Source organism: Gymnogyps californianus, chromosome 3 (assembly GCF_018139145.2).
Source record: "Gymnogyps californianus isolate 813 chromosome 3, ASM1813914v2, whole genome shotgun sequence".
NCBI lineage: Eukaryota > Metazoa > Chordata > Aves > Accipitriformes > Cathartidae > Gymnogyps > Gymnogyps californianus.
In genome coordinates, this window is record NC_059473.1 from 99,993,242 (window position 1) to 100,015,781 (window position 22,540).

Below are 22,540 nucleotides of genomic sequence, written 5' to 3' on the forward strand. Positions count from 1 at the left end.
GCAGCCTTTTTTGCTGTTAATCCAAATTGCTAATTCAAACTGTAACCATAACTTACGATACTACAGCTTAATTTAGGTCTCAAAATAATTTGCAAAGTAAATTTGGTAACTTGCATGACTCCAGTTCTTTCTTGAAAGCTTAAACTCACACTCACTGCTGTATACATTGCTTTAAACAGCTACAAAACCTATTGATTTTATTGTGACTACTCAAAACAGCAAGTCCTAAGAGCATCTGTATTTGGTACGCTATAAAATATTTGTTATTTATAAACAAGGTGCAACTTCTTGGCTAACTGTAGAGCAGGTTTATAAAAGAGTGCAATACGCTAGCCAGAATTTAACATCTAACCAAGGATCATGAGAAGCAAGGGTTACAGACAATGGGGATAATGAAAAATCACCATGGTGAACGCAGGTGCATTTACTCTTGCATTGTTTGTGAATTTTCCTTCATATAGAATTTTTTAGGATTACATTGCAAAGTTTTCAAAAAGTTCCTTTCCTCTTTACTTCCAAAACAGCTTTTAGCAAGGGAGCTAAGCAAGAAAAGAATAACTTTGAAAAGTAAATGCAAGGTGGGCACTCTAAATTGTAATAAAAAAAATGGGGGGGGAGGGGGAATCCCCAAAACCCCCACATTTCTTTCAACACACAAGGCCTGAGATTAGAAAGGATGAGTTGGAGAAAGAAAAAGTCCAATTTTAAGAACTGGGCAAGGGCACGTACTCCACAGACCTGTCAAATAGAAGAAATTTTAATTTGTTTAACAGAAGTGATGAGTTACCAGAGCAATCGGACAAAGAGGCAAGCAAGAATAAGCATATTATTTACATTCTACAGGAACTGCAAATTTAGCATAAATACTTGCAAAATTTAAGTCATAAACAATTTGAAAGTTAGGACAAACGTGGCATACTCTTTCGAAATGTTACAAAAATTTAAATGTCAGGATTTGACCATGTTTGTTCATACGTGTCAGTGAGGCAGCAATGTTGCTTTTCAACAATCATGAATTTAAGAATCCATTTATTAAGCCCAGTGAACAACTGTTCCATTCTAAAAGCAACTACATCACTTGAAAGAATTAGTTTAGACAAAGTACATCTAAGATTTATGCTCCTTTACAGAATTCTGCAACATTGTAGGCAAGATTCAATATATTCATTTCAAGGGAAGTTTATGATTTACCATGCATAGCAGTGGTAGGTAAATTCTGTCTCTTGACCACACATAAAACTAGTAAGCGGTTGAAACTTGGATCTCAAAAATGAGCCTCTATTAATGTGTAAACCACCCAGTCTACAGGTGGGAAATCCAAGTCGCCACTATCACAGAAGGGATTCAGCTAGCGTTACTGAGATATATGAATCAAGTTTCCCCAGGAAGCAATTGCAGCCAGAAATCATTGCACAGTGAAACACTGGAAGGCTGAGAAACACACTGGGTACACCTCCACTGGCAGTTTGGATGGCTCCCTTTGTCACTCGAGTCCTGCTCCATTGGTGGTCCACAGTAAACATCAGTTAGATCACTTATCAGTTAACTTCCAGAAACTTAACTAGCTTTCTCCAAGAAAAAGACAGAACACAGCTGACGAAATAATTTGTCATTAACTCCGGTGTAAACCAACTCCAGACAGATACTGCTACAGCTATCATGGAGCAACTGCCTATGGGTCACAGAAGGCTATAAGAGAATAATCAGGAGAAAACTCAAATTTATAATAGTGTCATCCTGAAATACAGACTTATGTTTACTTACCAACCGCATATGCCATTACAGTTCTTTCTTACTGACTACAGCGCATCATTCTCAAATTACTGTTACCAGCACATTAATAAATTGTTGTCACATGACATTAAACAGGTACCATATTAACTGATGCATTTCCAGGTTATTGCATCTATCACACAACAGAGTCTTCTCTGACACACAAACACACACTCAAAGTCACTTCCCTTGATTTCGCTTCTCCCACTCAAAATACCACCATTTTATTCAGCAGACCTGTGCCTTAGACAATGACCTTAAAATGTAATACTACTCAGAAATGAAGACCAGCTGCTTCTCTGCAAAACTCTCACAGCAAACTTTCATCTGAGAGATTCAGAGGACAAAGTCACTGTATCACGTTTTACCTTGCACTGCCAAAGTTATTACCTTACTAACCTTGTATGTGCATATTATAAAAATCATTCATTTATGTTACAGTGAATTACTTTAAGTTAACACTGGGAACACAACACCTGAAATGAATTTCAAGTGACAAGACCATCATCAATCATACTTTCTCAACATTAATGCCACTACATAAAGCCTTCCGCTTCACTGCTTGAAAACGTAGGTGTTTTAGGAAGAAAATGTTTTGCAGATCATGCCACGTATACTGATACTTTTCCCAAATTAGCAGGTTCTTTGAACATACAGCATAAATCAACCAAAATAGCATATTTGACTAATATTTAAAAGACAAATCATTACAAATATTAGTAAAGCTAGAAGCAACTTACTTGATCCACATTTCAACAATTTTGAAGATTACATTCCAAATAGGGAAAGGAATAAACAAAAAAAAATGCATAAAAATCAGAAAACAGCAATAAGGTCTTCCTTTTGTGCTAAGTCCTCAAAACCCAATAATTTGATTTGTAGACATTTTATCAGATTACACAAGATCACACTGCAAAGTAAAAAAGTGTAGGCATTAAGAAACACGTGCTATCAAGATTGTACATATTAACACCAGAATCTTTATTTCTTATGGTACCAGTTTGTGTTACTTTCAGCTAATATTTTAATTTGCAGACAGTTAGATCCTATATGATGTTCTGAAAGTATTTTCACAAAAGCAACCTTTTGTAGTAGAGTTATGATACAAAGACCAGCCAAGTTATTATTTCAATTGCTAGGCTCAAGATGGCAGAAAAAGCAGCTGGATTTAAATACAAGTATGACAAATCTACTGAAAAACTGCCATTAGAATATGAATGGAAAGTTCAGTTATGCTATCATTGCTAATTACAAGTCTTTCCAAAATCAGCTCTTCAAACCACAACAAAAGCACTCATCTACACAAGAATATTTACACATTCTCAAGCATTTGCTTATAGTTTTAAAATGTAATGTTCAACAAGGACTAAAACTTTAGGACAAAACATTTTCTGAACTGTAATGTTCGTTAAGATAAGAATGATGTAATGACTCAATCTAGTTGATGCAAACACCTGACACTAATGGAGGCATCCCAGTAAGTTAAGTCAGGTTTTTCAGTACCTATTATCCCCACCTCTGGAATTTGTCCAAGAGCTGTTTCAGAGGAGGAGCCCAGGAAATACAGAAGCTAACATGACTGTGTGAGCTGGAACCAGAGTGCTAAACCTCCTTTCCTCCAGCATCCAACCTCAGCAGATCTACAGGCCTAGAGACCGAAAATTAAAAGAACAGCCAAGGTTAACCCACCACAACCTAAGGGCCAAACTCCCACCCAGCTGCTCACTCACTCCTCCTCCTCAACAGGACAGGGGGGAAATAGGATGAGAAAGCTCACGTGTCGTCATAAAGACAGGGAGATTGCTTACCAATTACCACTACAGGCAAAACAGACTCCACTTGGGGAAAATTAATGTAATTTACTGTCAATTAAAATAGACTCAGGTAGTGAGAAACAGAGACAAACATTAACACAACGCCCATCCTCCCCCCTCTCTTCCGAGCCAATCTTTACTCCTTCACTCCAGACTCCTCCACCTCCCACCCTGAGCAGCGCAGGGGCAGCTATGGTCAGTCCATAACAGCTCCTCCCCGCTCACATGTTCCCCCTGCTCTGGCATGGGCTCTCTCCCATGGGCTGCAGTCCTTCAGGAAAAAAAAAAAATTGCTTCAGTGTGGGCTCTCCACAGGCTGCGGTTCCTTCAGGAACTCTCCACCTGCTCCAGCGTGGGGTCCTCACAGGTGCCACAAAGACCTGCTCCAGCTTCATGGAGCTGCTCCTCTGACCTTGGTGCTCCCTCTGCTGCTTCTCACTCATTTTGGTTCCCTCCTCCTCCTCTCTGTGTCAGGTGTTTTGCCCTTTAAAGGTATTTTCCCAGTAGCACCACCACCTTGGCTGCTGGGCTCAGCTGTGCCCTGCGATGCGTCGGTCGGAGCCAGCTTGAACCAGCTGTGTCCAGCACGGGGCAGCCCCGGCCTCTCCTCACAGAGGCTGCCCTGCAGCCTCCCGCTTCCAGCACTGGGTGCCTACACCCAGCACACAGATTTTAGTCAAGACTACTTAGTGTTATTTTAATAATAAAAAGAACATTTTATGTGCTCAACCTAAAACCATAATATCTATATAAAGGATTTTCTGATCAATCACACAGGAAGAGTATTTGTATCAGACACTAAGCACTAAATGGTACTACGAGAAAAGTAGTTCAAAAAACCTAAACGCGTCTTCAGAAGTTACATCACTTCTGGGGATCAGACATTACAGGGAAGCTCACACTGAACACTGCAACACTTTCAGGAGGTGGGAGACGTTGTCCACCCCTACACCCGTTGCAGTTAACTACACAGGGCAGGAATTGTGGACGCAAACTGCTGTCCAATGCAAACTCCTGTTCAAACAAGTCAGACAACTGCTAATGTAATATTAAGTCATTTTCTCAATTATTTGAGGACACTGCTGATAAAGGCAAGTCCTAGCCCATGGTTCTGATTTCAAGAAACCAAAAATTAAACAACTATCCTCAGAAAAGAAGATCCAACACTGCCAATAATTTCACAACCTAAGTTCACTACATGGCTATAACTGAAATTACCAAAATGCAGCATAGCATTACTGCAGAAATGTTTGTGTATTAGCATAAACACAGCGAAACTCTCATAAATAAAATATAATGCAGCAATTTGAACTAATAAAAGTTTGCTTTAAGTTATAAAACAATTGTAGAGCTAGTATTACAACTTACATGAACTACAGAAAATGTTTAGGCTTTCTACAGTTTAATTATCATTAATGGCACAAAGGAAATTATTTACTATCGAATGGGTCAGAGAATACAGAAGGAAGGTCCTTGTAGTATTGATTTTGCACATAAAATGAACTTCTTCAGTTGCATTTGCAATTGTCAAGAAGGCTTGAATAGTACTAACTCCCTCTATTATTGAGCCTCAAGGAATAGCCACATAGTTGAGATTTCAAACTTATTTTTAAAGGATGAAACAAAACATATGACTGCTTAGTGGGCTTGACTGGTAAGTGATTAAAGTATAACTCTGACTAAACTGAATTTGTGTCAGTGTCAACATAAAACTTTTTTAAAAGTCAGTGCTATGAATCATTTACTGTTCTCTCAAAGCTCAGTATCAACACATCAATTCACTCTTGTTATATTCCTCCTTTATAACCCCGGCTAGAATCACCCTGTAACATACCGGACGGTGGCGACACAAGCCTGCAGTGTAGTGAGCAAAGTAACAAGGCTAGGCAACCACTCAAATTATTCAATGCTCTGGAGACCTCGAAAGAGTAGCTTTAGCACAAGCACACTCCCATAAAGTGTAACAGCTTCAGAGCACCTTGGAAAAGACAGGGCAAGCTTTCACCATGAAATCATTCCTGTGTAGGGAACAACTTCCAAAAACCTGTGCGTGCAACTGCTTGGAGTAGCACAAAACAACCTCGGAGAGGCAAAACACACATCACAGTACAAATAATCAGTAACACCACACAAACAACCCACACTGGAAAACTATGCTGCTCTAACATTGAAGAATTGAACCACTAACGGGAGCCATAAGAAAGATTCCTCAACACTATGCGCCTGAAAGACCATCTTTCCACTACCTATATTCATGGTATTTTGTCCCTTAGAAGCTTATAACAGACTGTCAAAGCCAGAAGTATTGGCCAAAGTCAAATTACCCCATAGAAGACACAAGTATTTAGCCTAATTTTATGACCCAGTGAAGATACAAACCCCTTCTTTAGAAATAGCATTCAAGCCTAATTTGGATTATCACACCATTAAGATTTTTAATTCTCAAATTCTAATAAAACAAGGATTGCCCATTAGAAAGTGCCGAGAACAAAGCGCAAATAGCCAGATGCTGCAAAAACACTAAAAAACACTCCCAAAAGCACATATAAGTAATGCTTACCAAAGTAGTAATGTTATCAAATACATTCACTGAGAGACAAATTAAATAACAAATCAGTGATGTTGTTTAAGGCTCTGTTACTCTTAATTAAGTCTGGCCATGATGCACAACTTCTGTGCAAAGTCATGAAGACCTCTATACTATCATAGTGCCTGAAATTCAGCACATTTCTCTTGATTGATTTCTCCTTTGCAGCAGACACATACAAACATCCATGTGCTACAAAAGCATTACCAAGCACTACTAAACCAGCTGTACTTGCAGAACTTAGGCCTAGATCAAATAGTATTTCAACAACTACTTTTCACAAACAATACTGGAAGCGTGCTACTTCTATTGACATGTGCCTCTTCAGATAAGGCTGAGGAAAATCATTAAAGATTATCCTCCTAATTTGTATTTTGTGAACAGCAACCGTTATAATCTTCAGATTTTAAAGATTCCTTATGTACAATCTTTACTTTAAAAGTGTATTCTTATAGTTTCACTGAAATGTAATTGGTGATTATAGTTTTGTTCCAGTGAAAACTACACTAATTATCCAGCTACCAAGTGTCACACTCCAGTTATGCCTTTGTTTGGTATAACAGAATAACGTTAGATTGACCTCTGTAAAACATGCTGGATTTTTGGCCTTCATTTCCAAAAGACTCCATTTAATAATATTCCTAGCATCTCTCAGCAGTGCACTGTGCTGGCTAAAATTAGCTGAAACAGCTTATTAAATGCAGTTTCTCAAACTACATTAGTAATCAAAACGCCACAACTTCCATCAGAAGCTTTGGAATAGGACAGAAATCATTAATCTTATTCTATTCCTTACTCTGAAAATACGGTCAACTTTAATAAAATGCATGTATTAAAACTAAAAACTAATGCAAACCTGAAATACTGCAATATATAATACTTAAAACATTAGCAGCTCTATAGAAAGTTTTCCAAGCTCGTGAAAGTGTTAACATTTCTAAACCATGATTATAGAGGATAACATAAAGTAGTACTTCTTTACTATAAAGCAGCTATTGGCTTTAACAAAGTAATCTGGCTTAAATGAATTATATATAAGATAGTGCGTGTTCGTAAGAAAAAGTTGCAAATTTTTCCTCAAACTGAAAAGTCAGGTAGCCTACTCATTACAGTTCCTACTGTTTTTCAGACTTCTCCTCAGCTACTCACACAACAGGCAAATTCCAGAAGTCCATGAAGCTTCTCAAAAGTATTTTAAATAGATGCAGAAAACCTGCATACTTAGCCACGTTTCTATAGAATACATTCACTGTTTTTAAATCCCGCACAAGTGTTATCAGCTTTCAGCAAGAACATTTTGCGTCAACTGAAATAAGGATGTCTCTAGTTGCAGTTGTATTAAAGAGTTCTAATGGAAGTGTTCACATAAGAGTATCATGATTTTCACTGCACATTAAATAATTCCACAGACTCCCGTTATATTCAAAATTAACAAATTAGAAAATTTGAATACTGGCAGCTTCTTAAAGGAATGCATTTTTACTTCACACTGTTTGTTCACTAAACACTCACGGTCAACCTTGATATTAACGTGACATAGCAATATAAGGCTTTGAAAACATTTTTAAAAAGCAATCCAAACTGCCTTCATGTTACTCAATGCCATATTTTCTAGGACTAAAATTCTGTGCATTATACATGATCACCAACTTCTAAACCCTGTGAAGAGTCTAACATTGTAAAACTAGCAATTCCTAAATTGATCACCGAATTACTAACAGAAGAACATTCACATACAGTATTTACCATAGGTGTCCTAACTAGATTTGATACCTCAAACATTCATATAATGAAGACTTTATTTTTGCCTGACATGTTCTGACTTATCCTCATTTCAGTTCTCACTAACAAAAGAAAAAAAAACACAAGTCACTGTTGCAAAATGTTGTGGGAGAAAAGATTGATACGAAGAGAAAAAAAACAGTTGTGTGTATGGGGCTAACATTTTGAATGAAAAGTTATGTTACTCTCTATGTGGGAAACAATTTTAAAATCCTCTAGCAGAAATTTCTTTACAATGCACATCACATGCTAAATTCCATTTAAAATTAATGAACTCTCAGCTCATAATGAACTTTTTTTTAGTGCTGCCAGCACTTTTGATAGGGTTTCTGGTATTCTCCAGATGGAAGCAGATAAAACTGAAAAATCCAAAAGGCACACTGTCCAAGTGTGTCACTAAACAATGCAACAAAAGTTGTAAAAAACAGACTTTATCAGACTTACCGCCAGTGCTTTAGATAACTTTGTTCTATAGTTATTCAAAACAATGGCATCAATCTCCTTAAGTGGCACATATGCAAAGCCGTCTTTAATAAACACTCTTCTGGCTCTAAATAGATCCACAGCATCTGCAAGTCCAACCTGAGAAAGAAGAAAAACCCACATTGTAGAACAGCAAAATACTGCAGTAACGTTTACAACCCTAAGATTCAAGACAGACCAGTAAAGCTTTAAGTCACTCTCCGTCTTTTAACAAAGCTCTACCCAGGCAAAGAGCAAAGACTTTGAAATTAAATGTTGACTGTGGAATAGCTGATCATTATTTTGGCGGAAAAATACTGTATACTTACAGAAAGCCATGCAACTAGGCAAAATAGGCTACTTTAAAATTTGTATCTATGACTATTAGCCCAATTATGTAGCTTTGCATCACTTACTGATTTGATATTTGAAAATGGACTTCTGTCGGCCTTCTGCTTCAGACATCTTGAAATATTTGATTCATGTAAGCTACATATAAAAGGTCTTAGAAACAGATCTGGAACCCAATCAACTTCGTTCCAAAGACGAATCAGTGGGCTACATTAGATACTTCTTTCCTCTCCCCTTGCTCTCTTGCAAAAAGAATTTCAAATCAGACCAAACCTAGTTTCAGCAACAGATGTTTGAGAATGTCTGTCAGCCAGGCAAGCTAAGTCATTTGTCTGGGAAACATTAAAACTTAAGACTGTTTTTGTGGCAAAAGACAAGGGATGGCAGAAGACGACGGAAGACATTAATCGTAGTTTAAAGCTCCCTTCATCCTCCTAGTGTCTCTCTCTACCCTTATACTGACATGAAGAAGAGGAACTCTCATTAGTCTCAGTTAATTTAGATACTTTGATTAACTGTTAGCAATAGTACGATGTAAACTTAAAATTAGTAACACCAAGTTTAACTGAAAGAGAACGAATGCAAATCTGTGGAACTTAGCAATTTCTACTTACCTTATAGAACATCTGTTCTTTTACTTTAGTCATACCGAGGCCAGGCGTTGATGTACACAGCTCATTTGCCAATTCATTTTTCAGGTCTTCACTAACCTAAAATTAAGAGCTTGTTTTAAAACTGCTGAAATACTTTAGAATAAGGCTTTTTTTTTAATTAACATGAGCTAAAAGATTACTTACTCTGTAAATATATCATCACTTTAGTTGACAAGGGAAAAAGAACTACATATTCAGCAAGTGATCACTAATAATTAATTAAGCAGAAACCAGCAAAACACTAGTGGTCAATAGCGTTAAATAACCTTCCTTCTGAAGCAGTAGTGCAGATCTTAAAAATAATAATTTTAAACATTAACACAAGAACTATAAAACACACTTTTTAAAAGTCAACCTCTTCAAAATAAAACTTCTGTCAATCCCTGCTCATATCTAGATTTACTGTATGCATTAAAACAAAGCATGATGACTCAATGGCAATTAGTAAGGACTCAAACAACTTTGTCAGATTTTTAACAAAAACATCAGTTTCAGCTCATTTTTAAATCCAGACTTTTTAAAAAATGACATATCATCTTATATTCATGGATTTATCTCTCTCTCTCCTTTTTTTTTTTTGAGGGGCGAGAACAATGGTATACTTACTGTTCTCTAAATGTTAGTGCCTTTCCAGTTCTTGAAACAGGTAAGTTAAGCAGCAATGCTCTAATTTAACAACTTAAAGTATTTAAGCCAAAATTTCTAGCTAGAAAAATCATGGACAATGTTACACTTCCTAATATAAAAACTTAAATATTACATATACATAAATATATATATTATGCTTTTTGACTACTTAACAACGCACCAAATACAGCAGAAAAGCCACACTTTAAATTAGCATACTGTAATGATTTTACTAGTCAATAAATCATTTGGGGGTTTTATTCAACAGAAAACAATTAACAACAAAACTTGAAATCAAATTGTTCTGCTTTAAATCATTATTAAGCTCAGGCTTTAAAACCTGAAAAAAGTAATAAATAAAAAAAATTAAATCATAAATAATCCACTCTGATAAAACAGATCATACATGCTGGTAATCCAGCAATACCTAGTAACCTAACTACATGCAACAACAGTCTTAAATATTTGCACAATATGCTCTTGCTAAAGTATAATGGAAGTAGTCCCTGACTGAAAGGGATTAAATGTTAAGGAACACGGAACACCTTCCCAAAACATAGATGGTCACAGATGTCACCAAAGTATAACGCATTGTGTGACACCGCTCTACATAAACTGGACACATGCTCCAATACCTATGGAGAGGTGATACAAGGCTGCAGTCAAGATAGCTTTTAGAGACTAGTCAGGAACCAAGCCAAGGCTATCACATGCAACAGATACCCAGACTCCAAATGCAAGATAAAAAAGACACTCAGTGTCCTTCCTCTCCATGGAAAGGGATGTGCATAAGCAGTTCAGCTGTTTCTCTGAATGAAGCAGAACATCTAATTTGTTGACTAATACTTCTACGCAGTTAAGTGGGCATTTAAACAAAACTTCTTTCCTTCTTCTCAGTTAAAAAACTGAGAAAATGAAACAAAACAGAATACTTTTCTTGGAAGTCATAGGAAGGACCCTTTAATGTCAAACTTGGAGGAGTAGCTCAGCAAATCCCCCCTATGAAAGTGATTTAATAGATGCATATGAAATGGCCAATGCAGCGATGTCTAGAAGGCTTATGGTTACCCTGCCCGCATCTTGACGTAATCTGTAGTAGTCTCTCAGGAAAATCAGTTTTAAAAAAATAATAATAAAGCTGCCAGCAAGGCAGAAGAATGTAACTTCGAAGACAGAGGAAATACACAGTAGCATTGCATTTCTGCATGTGAAAATCTAATGCTTAGGGAAAAACACCCTGTAAGGAAAACATTTTTCTTTAACAAAGTAGCTGTATCAAAACAACTAAATGTGTTTGTGTAAATGATACGAGAAAACACTTTCTATCAAATACTCTCACTAACAACCTTATTCTTGTTACTCTTTTAAAGATGCCCGCTTTTCAAATGTGACACCCTGGAACTATGTACAAATTTCACACAGTGCTACCAAAACCCTGCTACTCCTTCCAGATCTTGTTTAAATACGTATAAATCTAAGTCACCACATCAGCCTGCAAGCTTGCCTTTCACCTAGTATAGACCAAAGTTTTAATTTTAATTCCAGAACAGTGACTTCCAATTTCTAAATGTAACAGTTTTATGCTTTCTCAGTAGAAAATGCTTAAGAGAGCCCAGTCTACCATGTCATTCCAAACCCTTGGTGAAACTGTCTTCAAATAAAAACAGTACTACATATTGTATAGCTATAGTGGTTACAATTGCATTATTTCTTCTAGTTTATCTCACTGAAAAAACATCAAATCGAGCCAAAGATAGGGTTGGTTTTGGTTTTGTTGGTTGTGGGTTTTTTTGGGTTTTCTTTTTTTTTTTTTTTACAGTAAGCCATTAAAACAGTTCAGTGACTGTTTTAGACAGGCTTGCAATATTGGGAGGAGAATGAGAAGAGGGAAAGGCAAGGATTCCTTGCTTATTTGTTTTTCAAAAAACAATTAGCTCATTTTCATCAACAAAACCATTTTATTCAGTATTACATTTAATTTCAAGGGGTTTGTATCTTTTAATATATACATAAAATAATTATATTAAATCCAAACTTCACAAGCTGTCTAGATCCTTCTTCCTTAGTAATTTGACCATATCAATCTTGTACAGATGTAAAGTCACAGTAATTTTAGATTTTCTTGCATCTCACTAGCAAAAAATTTAACACTGTTAGGGTAAAAGTGATCCTGGAAAAACCTCCAGAAAAATAGGTTAATGGGCCATGACTAAAGATTTGGATAAGACTGTGGACAGTGTTACCAAAAATATTGTTTCATCAGAAATTGTATTTTTTAAACAATATTTATCATATAAATAAGTAATACTTATAAAGCTGTTAAATAATTTACTTCTTACAGCCTCAAGTATCTTACAGGTTCGGCAAACCTTCAGCAGCCCTACAAACATTTTGCTCCTTGCCTTTTCACCAAATTCACATTGCCTTCAGGTTTTCAGCTAATGGAGAGAGAGGAAGAAGAAACAAGGATATCCCTAGCCGCTAACTAAAGCTGGGAGAGGACTCCAGAACGCATTTAAAAATAAAACTTACATCCCTAAAGACTGGAACATTAACAATAACCTTGCATGGGCATTAAGGATTTCACCAGTTTCACAAAAAATTGTGTAAAATTGAGTGAAGATGCAATGCAATGAAAATAAGCTCCTTATAGTCTAAACTCAGACTCAAGCTCTCAGTTAGGTCATGCCTGTACCTCTGTATACAGAGCATCAGGAAACATGTATTCCAATTTTTCTTGGTTCATGGAAGCTGGAAAAGCTGCCCTTTTTTTTTTTTTTTTTAATTTTAATAAGAACACTACGGTTTGTACATTTAATAATTTCATCTCTAAAATGGCACCCGCAAGAACACATTCCGGTAATCATTAAAAAATTACACACAATTAAATACAGCTTTTAGGATTCTAATCAAGATCGGAAAGATAAACAGACTGCTTAACTTTTGACAGCGCTCAGTGATGTTCTCCAGATAAAATACTGTGATGTTCAAAAGATATTAAAAAAAAAAAAAAAATCAACAGAATTCTTCTGAGGGCGTCATCTGGTGCTCATCTGACCCTCCACACTGAACTGATTCAACTCACCCCACAGAAAACAATTCACTAATTCTGCCTCGTTAGTTTGTTGCCAGTTTAATATACTGAAACTGCTTATCACCAAGTCAGTCTTTGCTTCGCACAAGCAAAGAACAATAACACCAGGAAAAGGATCTTCCCTTTTCAGTGACAGTGGGTCACATATCGTAGCTTGAAACAATTCAACACTTCATCGTAAGTTTTTGAGACTTAGAAAAATTATAAAAATCAAGACATAAAAAGGGAAGGCATGAGAGGAAAGGAAGGAAGCAAAGATTTGGGACAAGTTGCATTATTTCTAGTTTTCTTGCTTTCTATGTGCAGTTTATTCATTGATTTTTAATCACAGAATTGTCCTGGAAACACAAAGACACATAAATTTAGATTAAAATATGAATAATTTAATATGTAAGGCTTGGTTAAACAAACACTGGCAGTGAGGCAGTCCAAAAACTTCAAAATAAATTTGATATTCCTACTCTGTTTTAATGAACAGATAAAGATGCATGCACACATTATACTACCATACACGCACAACTACTTAATTTTGCTGTTTCTAAGTCTCCCAGTAAGGAACAAGAACTCAATGCACAAGTCTTTTCCTTTACCAAGACTCAGCTTCAGGTATTTACGTGCACACGTCACTGGTGTCCTTAGAAACTGAACTTTTTAAAACTTGCTTTTAGTCACTGAGCAGCTGTTACTCAAATGGCACAACACCCTTCTCAAAAAGAGATGGCATCAGTCTCTCAATACTGCGCTCTATTGCAATTTTAAGTATGAAACAGACAAAACAATCATTTCCTAGTCAATCTCCTCCACTGCCACACATCACAGTACAAACTAAGCTATAACTAGAATACAAAAGTATTAACCTAGATACCATTAAATTTAAGAATATAAATTTAAAGTGTATTCAGCCAGTTAATGAATACTAGCTTGATTAGGAAAGAACATCATTCCCAGCTGTCCTACAGATTAAAAGCATGAAAAGCCTTAAATAAAACATTCCAGAGGCTCACAAATCTGTTGTTCACAAATCTGATGATGTTTCTTAAGAGATATCAATTCCTTTTTGGCCAGGCAGGCACAAATGAATTAAGAAGAAAATTGTATTTTCCATGGTACTACAACTTACTATTTTAGCTCAAGTTCAGGTTGCTGGTATCCCTAAAAATATAAAGGGCTGCACTTGGAATTATTATGTATTCTTATCCATCAACTGAAATGTTGTTTGGGCTTTTTTTAAAGTCAGGAGTGGGCACAGAAAGGACATTTTATGGATCTTCCTCAACTATGCAGCTAATTCATGGTTACCATAATCACAGAGAAACTTGGCGACACAGGTCCAGTTTCCCACATTCCTGACAAATATTTCCCTACATCCATGAAAAGGAAAGCTGAATAAAACAACTACTACAGATTATTCTAGAAACATCACCACATACATATTCGAGTCACACATGACTGAAGAGCTAATGGAAGATCCTTACGAGAAATAAGGCAACAAGTTTTCTTCCATTTACAAATCAGGATGCTAACATCAGACTCAATTTTACAAAAACTTGTTAACAAATGTTTCTCTAGATTCAATCACAGGATTAGCAGGGAAGAGTTATTTCAATGTTTGCAGACCATTTTATGAAGCTTACATCCAAAACAACTGCTAGTAAATTCTACTTGCAGTGTAATTACATTCTGCACAAACTGTCCTATCAGCTTTTATGCTGCTGTGCTAAGGAACAATATAAACATTTCCGAAGTTACTGCATTCACTGTTATGCGAAGAATAAATTCATTTTGGAAACATTCTTAACCTCAACCACTGCAAAAGAACTTAATACCTTGATTATCCAAAGAATGTATTTCTTCTTGAATAACATATGGATATAATTTTTAAAAATACACTATTGACTTCCTAATTTTCTCTTCCCTTATGCCCCAAAAGAATGTCTAAAATATTTATAGAAAAAGAGAGGACACTTGATGACACCATTCTCCTTGTCTATACTAAGTTTATTCCAGGAATCCAAAATTACCGATTGCTAAGAACTGAGGATCTACAAAGAACAGGTTAGGACTTGCTATTCTTCCATCATTTCCAAGCCATTAGATAAATGGCAGTCAGGTGTGACCTGGTCAACTACTGAGTGCTGGAGCACATGAGCACACAAGTAGTTTGGGCACCCTTCCCACCTCTTCTATCATAAGCTGAAGAATGTGGTGTAGAAGATACCTATTCTCCACCGTGTTTCTGGTACAGCTGCCATTTCATATTACTTTAGAAATCCAGGGTTACAGCAGAACATCTGCCTCAGGATTCAGACTGTATTCCAAATGTTGTCTGGTTGTTTTCAGCTAGATTAGGAGGAAGAATGTTTTTATTCATCGTCTCGTTTTTATTGCAGCCTTTTTTGCAATTTTTATTTCAAAGCACGTAACTTTTTCAAAGCAGGAAGAGAATGTACTTCAAACCAGAAAGAGCGTGTATAGTACCCAGTACAGAAGGATTCAACCTTACAGGGGACTCTAAAGGTCCTATTTAACTCAAATGATGAACCACATAAAGCTATTCAGTAAGAATCATAGTGCTCTAGTGCACTGAAGGGGGCATAAGTAACTGTACAGTTTGTGTTTTAGTTTGACTTCAGTTTCACAAGTCAATTTTAAGCAATAAAAGCTATCTTCTAAGGGTCCATTTAGATTTCTGCAGATAATCAGCATCTGTTTCTAATCAAACCGAGATGATTACCAAATTAAAACTTTTAATTAGCATTTTGCATCATTTACAAACTGTTGCTCATTATGTTTATGAAGGTGAAAAGGGACATCCCCAGTAGCTATATATTCTTCAATCACATTTATTACTTAATTCCACAATTTTATAGAACATCACCAACACCATATGTGCAAATAAATACATGCAACTAGAATTACTGCAGCAAAATGCTAGTTTTCTCCATGACTAATAACAAAGTCATGCTTATAGTTCAAGAATCCATTAGAGAAGGGTAAATAAAGACCCCTCCTCATCCATCCTGCCAGTGCACAAAAAAATGGCAAGTGCACGTTCTCCCCTCCACCTCTCCTCTAGATTTATGAGATGTGTTTATATTCTCCTGTGAATAGAGCTTTATTAAAAAAGTCTGTAAGAGAATACTACAATTCATTTTAAGCCTAAATGTTTTAATCAAACCTCACCCCATCTATCCATCCCTCACAATGTTAGCTCACTAGAATACTCAGGCTGCTTTGCAATCAACCCATTTATTTTGGGTTGCAGCCAGTTAGTAAGACTGCTTTGCAAAAGACAATAAGACTGCTTGGCAAACAGACCTGCCAGTTGGCCTACTAAATCCTCGGACTGCACTACAATGGCCTAAAGAGTACTACGTACTGGCTGAACTGGATTCCCATGCTGCTAATACTTCTGAGAAAAGAGGTCTCCCTAGGATTTTCTTCCCCTAATACATAACTACAGTCAACTACAAGAGGTAGCCATAAACCTAGATATCATTGGGTTTTTTTTTCTTTATCTGGAACAAAAAACAATTTTAAAAAAGGAACAGTCAATTCTGTGACAAAGCTGCCACTTGGTTTCAATCTGTCTTCTGAAACTTGAATGATTAAACTGAGAAATTTATTACTTCCTTTGAAATTAAGTACTTTAAGATGAGAGTAACCTGTTACATTTTTTAAAGTGCTAATGGTATACATGTTTCACTGTCTTATTTAACAAACTCTAGCATTTAAAAAAAAAAAAAACCTACTCCTAAGCCTTTCCACATACAATTTTATTTCTATTATGACTTTAAGCATGGAGCTAAGTGACAGAATACGTATTTTTAGCTTACTTTGGCAATAAGGCACTATTTCCCACTTAGACATGCATCACTTCTGACCTTTGCTGTCGCCTGTAAGACAAGCATCACTGGTTTTCAAGCAAAGGGACAAATGTAAGATTCAAGTAGCAGGAAACTAAGATAAAATTCAGAACCATTTCCTTCACAAATGCAAACTGCAGCCTACTTGGACATAGTTACTGTTTTAGCTTGACATAAGTTTCCACACTGTAAAATTAGGCTCTAGACAGTTTCCACTTCTAAGCATTTTTCTCTATCCTGTTTTGGAAAGGAAGAAATATTATTTGATGCCTCTGAAACACAAAGCCATAAACCCAATCAGAAGAACATTTTGGTTTACACATCTGGTACCAAAATGGATAATTATAGTCATGGCCTTTTAGTGGCTAGACACGATATTGAGTATTTTCTTTCGCCTACATCTGTCCTTACTAAGGACACAAACTAGTCCCATTCTCATTAATCCAAATCTGACTTCAGGATCTTCTGCACCCAATAAAGGCAGTCATAAAACATTTTTTCAAGAAGCTAAACTACAAATATTTATACAACTGCCCCACTACTGACATAAATGCTTTTGAAGAAAGCAGAATAATGATATCAGAAAGTCTCTCATAGGAGTGCTCTGATCATAAAAATGGAAATTAAAGAAGTTTAATTTCTACTGCTTAAAGCTGCTAAAAAAGCACTTCAACCGCAACATCAAAGAGCTACTGTGGAAAAAAAATTAACTCTAACAGTAATGCATTTTGCTCTTTCCTTTTATTTTGCAGTTCTTACTCTTTCATCTCAAATGCTGGCAGATGCACTACAGAGCGTTAGCTCCCCCAACTGACTATTCCCATCTGCTGTTCCTTCCCAATTACTATGATCCAAAGAATTTTATTAATTAATGTGCTTTATAACAGCATTAAAAAAATTAAGATGGTTAATTTTGCAACAACTGGCAGTTACCCAAAAATAAGGCATCTAACCTAGAAGTTATAAAAAAGTCCTAATATTTTTTACATTTCAAGAGGCTTTTCAGAGGTGAAGTTCTAAGATAATTTAAACAGGATTTTTTATGCTCTGTGGAGAGGAAACAGCAACACAGAAAGATGTATTCAAGAAGAAATATACTACACTTTGAAGTTTATTTCTTCTGCACACTGCAGAAAGATAACACAGAACAGAAGCATTGCAGGGAATCTAAATTCAATTATACATCATCCTTATACCACAGATCAAGACATGATAATAACTATTAATTTTCATTTCTTATGGAAGCAACAAAGAGGAAATATGTCTATTTCAAGGAACGAACAGTCTGAAGTTAAGAAGAAGGAAGGGTCACAGGAAATCAGAACAGTCAAGATGATGACCACAACATCACTGAAAAATAAATTTGGGATAAAACTTTACATTCTATTTCACTCCACATTCCAGTACATCAAGTTAAATTCCTGGAAAGGTACAGCAACAAATCAAAGCATCTGATAGCACTTACGAAAAAACACAGGAGACAAGTAACAGCCTATGTGGATCTGTCAAAAAAACAAATTCTGTTAAACCAATCTCACTGCCTTTAGGACAGTGCAACAGACCCCAGGGATAGGGGGAAAAAAGCAGGTGTCATATTGTGTCAAAAGCCCTTAAAGTCACTCTCATAATACACTTTCACGAGCAAATGACCAAACGTTCCACTGAATCTCCTATAACCTGGGTGCAAAAACAATTGGAAAAACCATGCATGAAAGAATTTAACTCAAAAATAGACGGACATATTAAGCCAAGTTCCACAATTATTTAATTTTAAACTAAAATCTAATATTTTAGTTACTAACCTGCATATTAAAATAGGAGCAGATTACATATTTAAATGCCATGAGGCTGGGGACACTGCAAGGGCTCTAGAGAATGGGATCAGACAAGAGAATCTGGTCTAAAACTGAAGGCTGTATTTCAGCAGAGACGCTTCAAGGTTTTACATCTGAGCCAGTTCTGTATAAACAGAGGAAGGGCTGACTAACCAGGAGCGCTGAGAAAAGCAGTTGTGCGACCTCCCCATCTCCAGCTTGGGAGTCACTATATCATGCTATTGGGGGGGGGGGGGGGGGGGGGCGGAGCAGGGAGGAATGCAAAGAATACATAAATTTAATCTCCATGTCATCTTAGAATTGGTAATGGTTCAGCTGGAATATTCTGACCAGCTGACACCGCACTTAAAAAAAAGATGTTGCCCCACTAAAAAATGGCAAAGGACACCCACAGAAATGACAAACCACCACACATAAAGGAAGGCTAAAAGGAAGGCTAAAAGAAGAAACAAGAAAGCATAATTAGAGTCATCTTATATGTAGAAGGCAAATACAAAGAAGAAGAAAACAAAACAAAACAAAAAACCCACCTTTCTCAATCAGTGGTTAGAACAAGAACAAATAGACTTACTTAAAGGTAGAGGTAGGTTGGACATTAGGAAAAAAAAGTTATAAGGAAAGTAAAGCAGCAGAATGATGACCACCACTGTGAGACATGAATATACAGGTGCCAGGGACTTTGCAAGCAAAGCTGTGAAGTTTTCATGCACAAGGCAAATGAAACAACTGTCATCTTCAAAGTGCTATTGAAAGAGTCAAAGGCAAAAAGAGAAGAAATACATAGCGATTTGAAAGAAACCACAGAACATTTTGGTCCACATGAACAGAAGAGAGACCCTTAAACAGTCCTCAGAGAGAGACAAAGTCTGACTGGTTAAGATGAACAAGTTTCGTGGCAAGTTTTCACAAGAACCAAGTGGAAAGGAACCAGAAGTTCACTGGATCTTCCAAATCAATATAAGATGTATCACTCACCTGCAGAGACCTTCAGCTGCAGATGCTGAAAGGACAGATCTTTCATTTGATGTCTAAGAACAAGTGGTAGGTCTTGGACAGCTAAAATTATGCAAGGCAAAGCAGACAAAAGGCTGAAACTCAGACTGAGGGCTTCAAAGGAGATACTTCTGACAGTGCCAAGAAGTAAATGGTGTTCTAAGGAAAAGTACAGCTTTGCCACACTAAATATAAGCTATCAGAACATCCAAAAGAGAAAGTCGGACAGGCAAAACTAATTGAAAACAAAGAACTGGTAGCAAAAAAGTATTTTTAACTGTCAGGTAAGGGTTGAGACCATAGTATGACTGATACCACACATCCATGAAAAAGAAGAAAATTTGAAGAACTGAATCCTATTGCCCTCACAACAGGAATAGAACACAGAAAGGGTGAGTTAAAAGAAAATAATCAAAATATCCACAGCCATACACAATGAGAGAAGAGAAGCATGACTGAGTAGACTAGAAAGTAGTTTCAATAGAGGAAGAAAAAGCAAGCATTAAAAATGCTACACACAGTTAATTCAGTGATGAAGTATTGAATACAATATTGGCAGGAGAGCTCATTACTTGAAGACAGACAGTGAATTGTTAAATTTTCTTCAAAATTTAAATCCTGTCAAAAGAAAGATTATGAACAGCTTAAGTGCATTATCAGTTTCACTGAAGCAGACTATGGCGTGGAAGAATCTCCCAGAATTTAAGACCAAAATTAGGCATTGCTTCTGCTAAGATTTGTACACAGGAAGTAGGAATGCAAGATGCTGAGATGGGTAAGTTACAGAGGGTTACTTTGTGATAGGAGAAGGAGGACTAGACTGATTTGAGGAACAGGAGAGAATAGCAAAATGAGTATGGCAGACCTATGCAGGAATTAGAAGTTAAAGGTCCCAGAATATGTGGCAGTTGTCGAAAAATGAATTAGATAAGTGACAGTTCCTATATGAAAAGTTCTATGAAAAGGCAATGAAGAGGAAAGTTCTATTCATTGTCATTTTAAGGAACAGAAGGATTGAGCAACAGCTGAGGAAAAAGTCAAATTCATGGAAAGAAGGAACCGTTAATAATTACAGAAATTAACACATAAGCTAAATTCATAAGGAATGAAAAGAAAAAAATTTTAGACTTCTGCTAGCAGAGTTTCCTTTTAAGGAAACATTACTCCAAATACTAATTTACAGTAACTGGCATGTTAGTTGCCAATCCAGGGGACTCCACTTCTAACTACTGAACAAAGCTAAGATACCAGTATGACTAGGTAACTTTTGACCCAATTTCTCCTTTAATGCTATAAAGCACAAGCTGGCATATTTTTTTTTTTTTGGGGGGGGGGGGGGGGGGGGAGGAAGTGTAAATAAAACTCTAAAGAGAATACTCCCGTCACTTTTCCAAAATATCTTAAAACAACTGCTGAAAGAAGCAGAATATATTAGAGGTGCCCATTTGTATTTCAAAAGCATGGAAAAATCCAGCCTAAGATCTAGGAGTTACTGTGCAATATGACATACACAGACACAGCCTTGAAGGGCAAGAAAAAGATAAGCAGCATACAGAGTGAAGGAAAGAATAAATTTACACTATTTTTATGGCTTCAGGTTATCATCATCATCATGATTAATTACTTTCCCAGTGTTAGGTCCTCTTCAGACCAAATTTGTGAACAATAGGAAGCTCAACACCTTAATTCAGGAATTTCTAGGAACACCAATGACCCAGATATTTTGCAGTTTTCCTCAAACTTACAGACCCATTGAAAGCTTTTCAGTAACAACTTGTGGCAGTTGCCATAAATATTCTGATTATGTCAAAAAGGCTATCAGAACATCAAATCGATAAACCAGGATTTATCTCACAATATGAAGGTCTGAAAGCACTATTATAACAAAGAAGTGTAAGTAAGGTCATTTCTCAAGGGTTTCTGACATGGGCATGCATAACCAGCTACAAGAAAAAAGGGAAAAGGACAAGTGAAAAGGTTGGAGTAGGAACAGGGGGACGAATGAGGGGGTACATACATAGCAGGGCATGTGGAAAACCACACAGACAACCAATCTCACTGACAAAGTTACATGACAAAATGGGGCTTGGGCATAATGTCAACTGACTCCAAACACGTCTTGTATCACAATCTGGCAGAAATAAAATCAGGCACTCCTAACTTAAACAAAGGAAAACATCAGATGCCCACAGCTTGTGGCAAGAAAGAAAAATGACTTTCTAGTTAAAGCCCAAGTGTCACTTATCTGTAAAACCATTTACTTTATATAATTCCTTCATATACTGAAGAACTTTGAGATTAAAATATTTTCTTCAATGACTACAATATTTAAAATAGTCACTATATTTCCCTTTAAATATCTTAAAAATCTATATTAGTGGCTTTTACTGCCAGAAACTGCCAGGCATCGTTGCTGTAATTACTCATTTATAGCAAGATTTTAATCCTTTCATCTCCTAAATTAATGTAAATCTCAACTGCACACCTGTGTTTGCATATTCTCTTTGATGGGCTCTGTCACCTTAAATGTCAGCATTTACTTCTCTTGAGTGCTGCTTAAGGATTTCCTGTGCTCCCTATGTGACTGAATCTGCACATAGACTATTTAATGTGCCTTGAGAGCTGAAAATTACATGCAATACCTAAAAAGCTTCAGTATTTATCTGGATGATGACAGCACTGTCCCTTAAAAACCTTTTTTCT

At 36.4% G+C, this 22,540-nt stretch overlaps 1 protein-coding gene across 1 annotated transcript in view; it reads right to left on the reverse strand.

The window, feature by feature from the left end:
• PRIM2 (DNA primase subunit 2) overlaps window positions 1-22,540 on the reverse strand; it is a 132,267-nt gene that overhangs the window by 95,278 nt on the left and 14,449 nt on the right. Inside the window, exons 5-6 of the mRNA XM_050894337.1 lie at window positions 9,384-9,479; window positions 8,397-8,538 (exon numbers count right to left, since the gene is read on the reverse strand). Coding sequence (XP_050750294.1) covers window positions 8,397-8,538; window positions 9,384-9,479 — 238 coding nt within the window. The remainder of the gene's footprint in view (window positions 1-8,396; window positions 8,539-9,383; window positions 9,480-22,540) is intronic.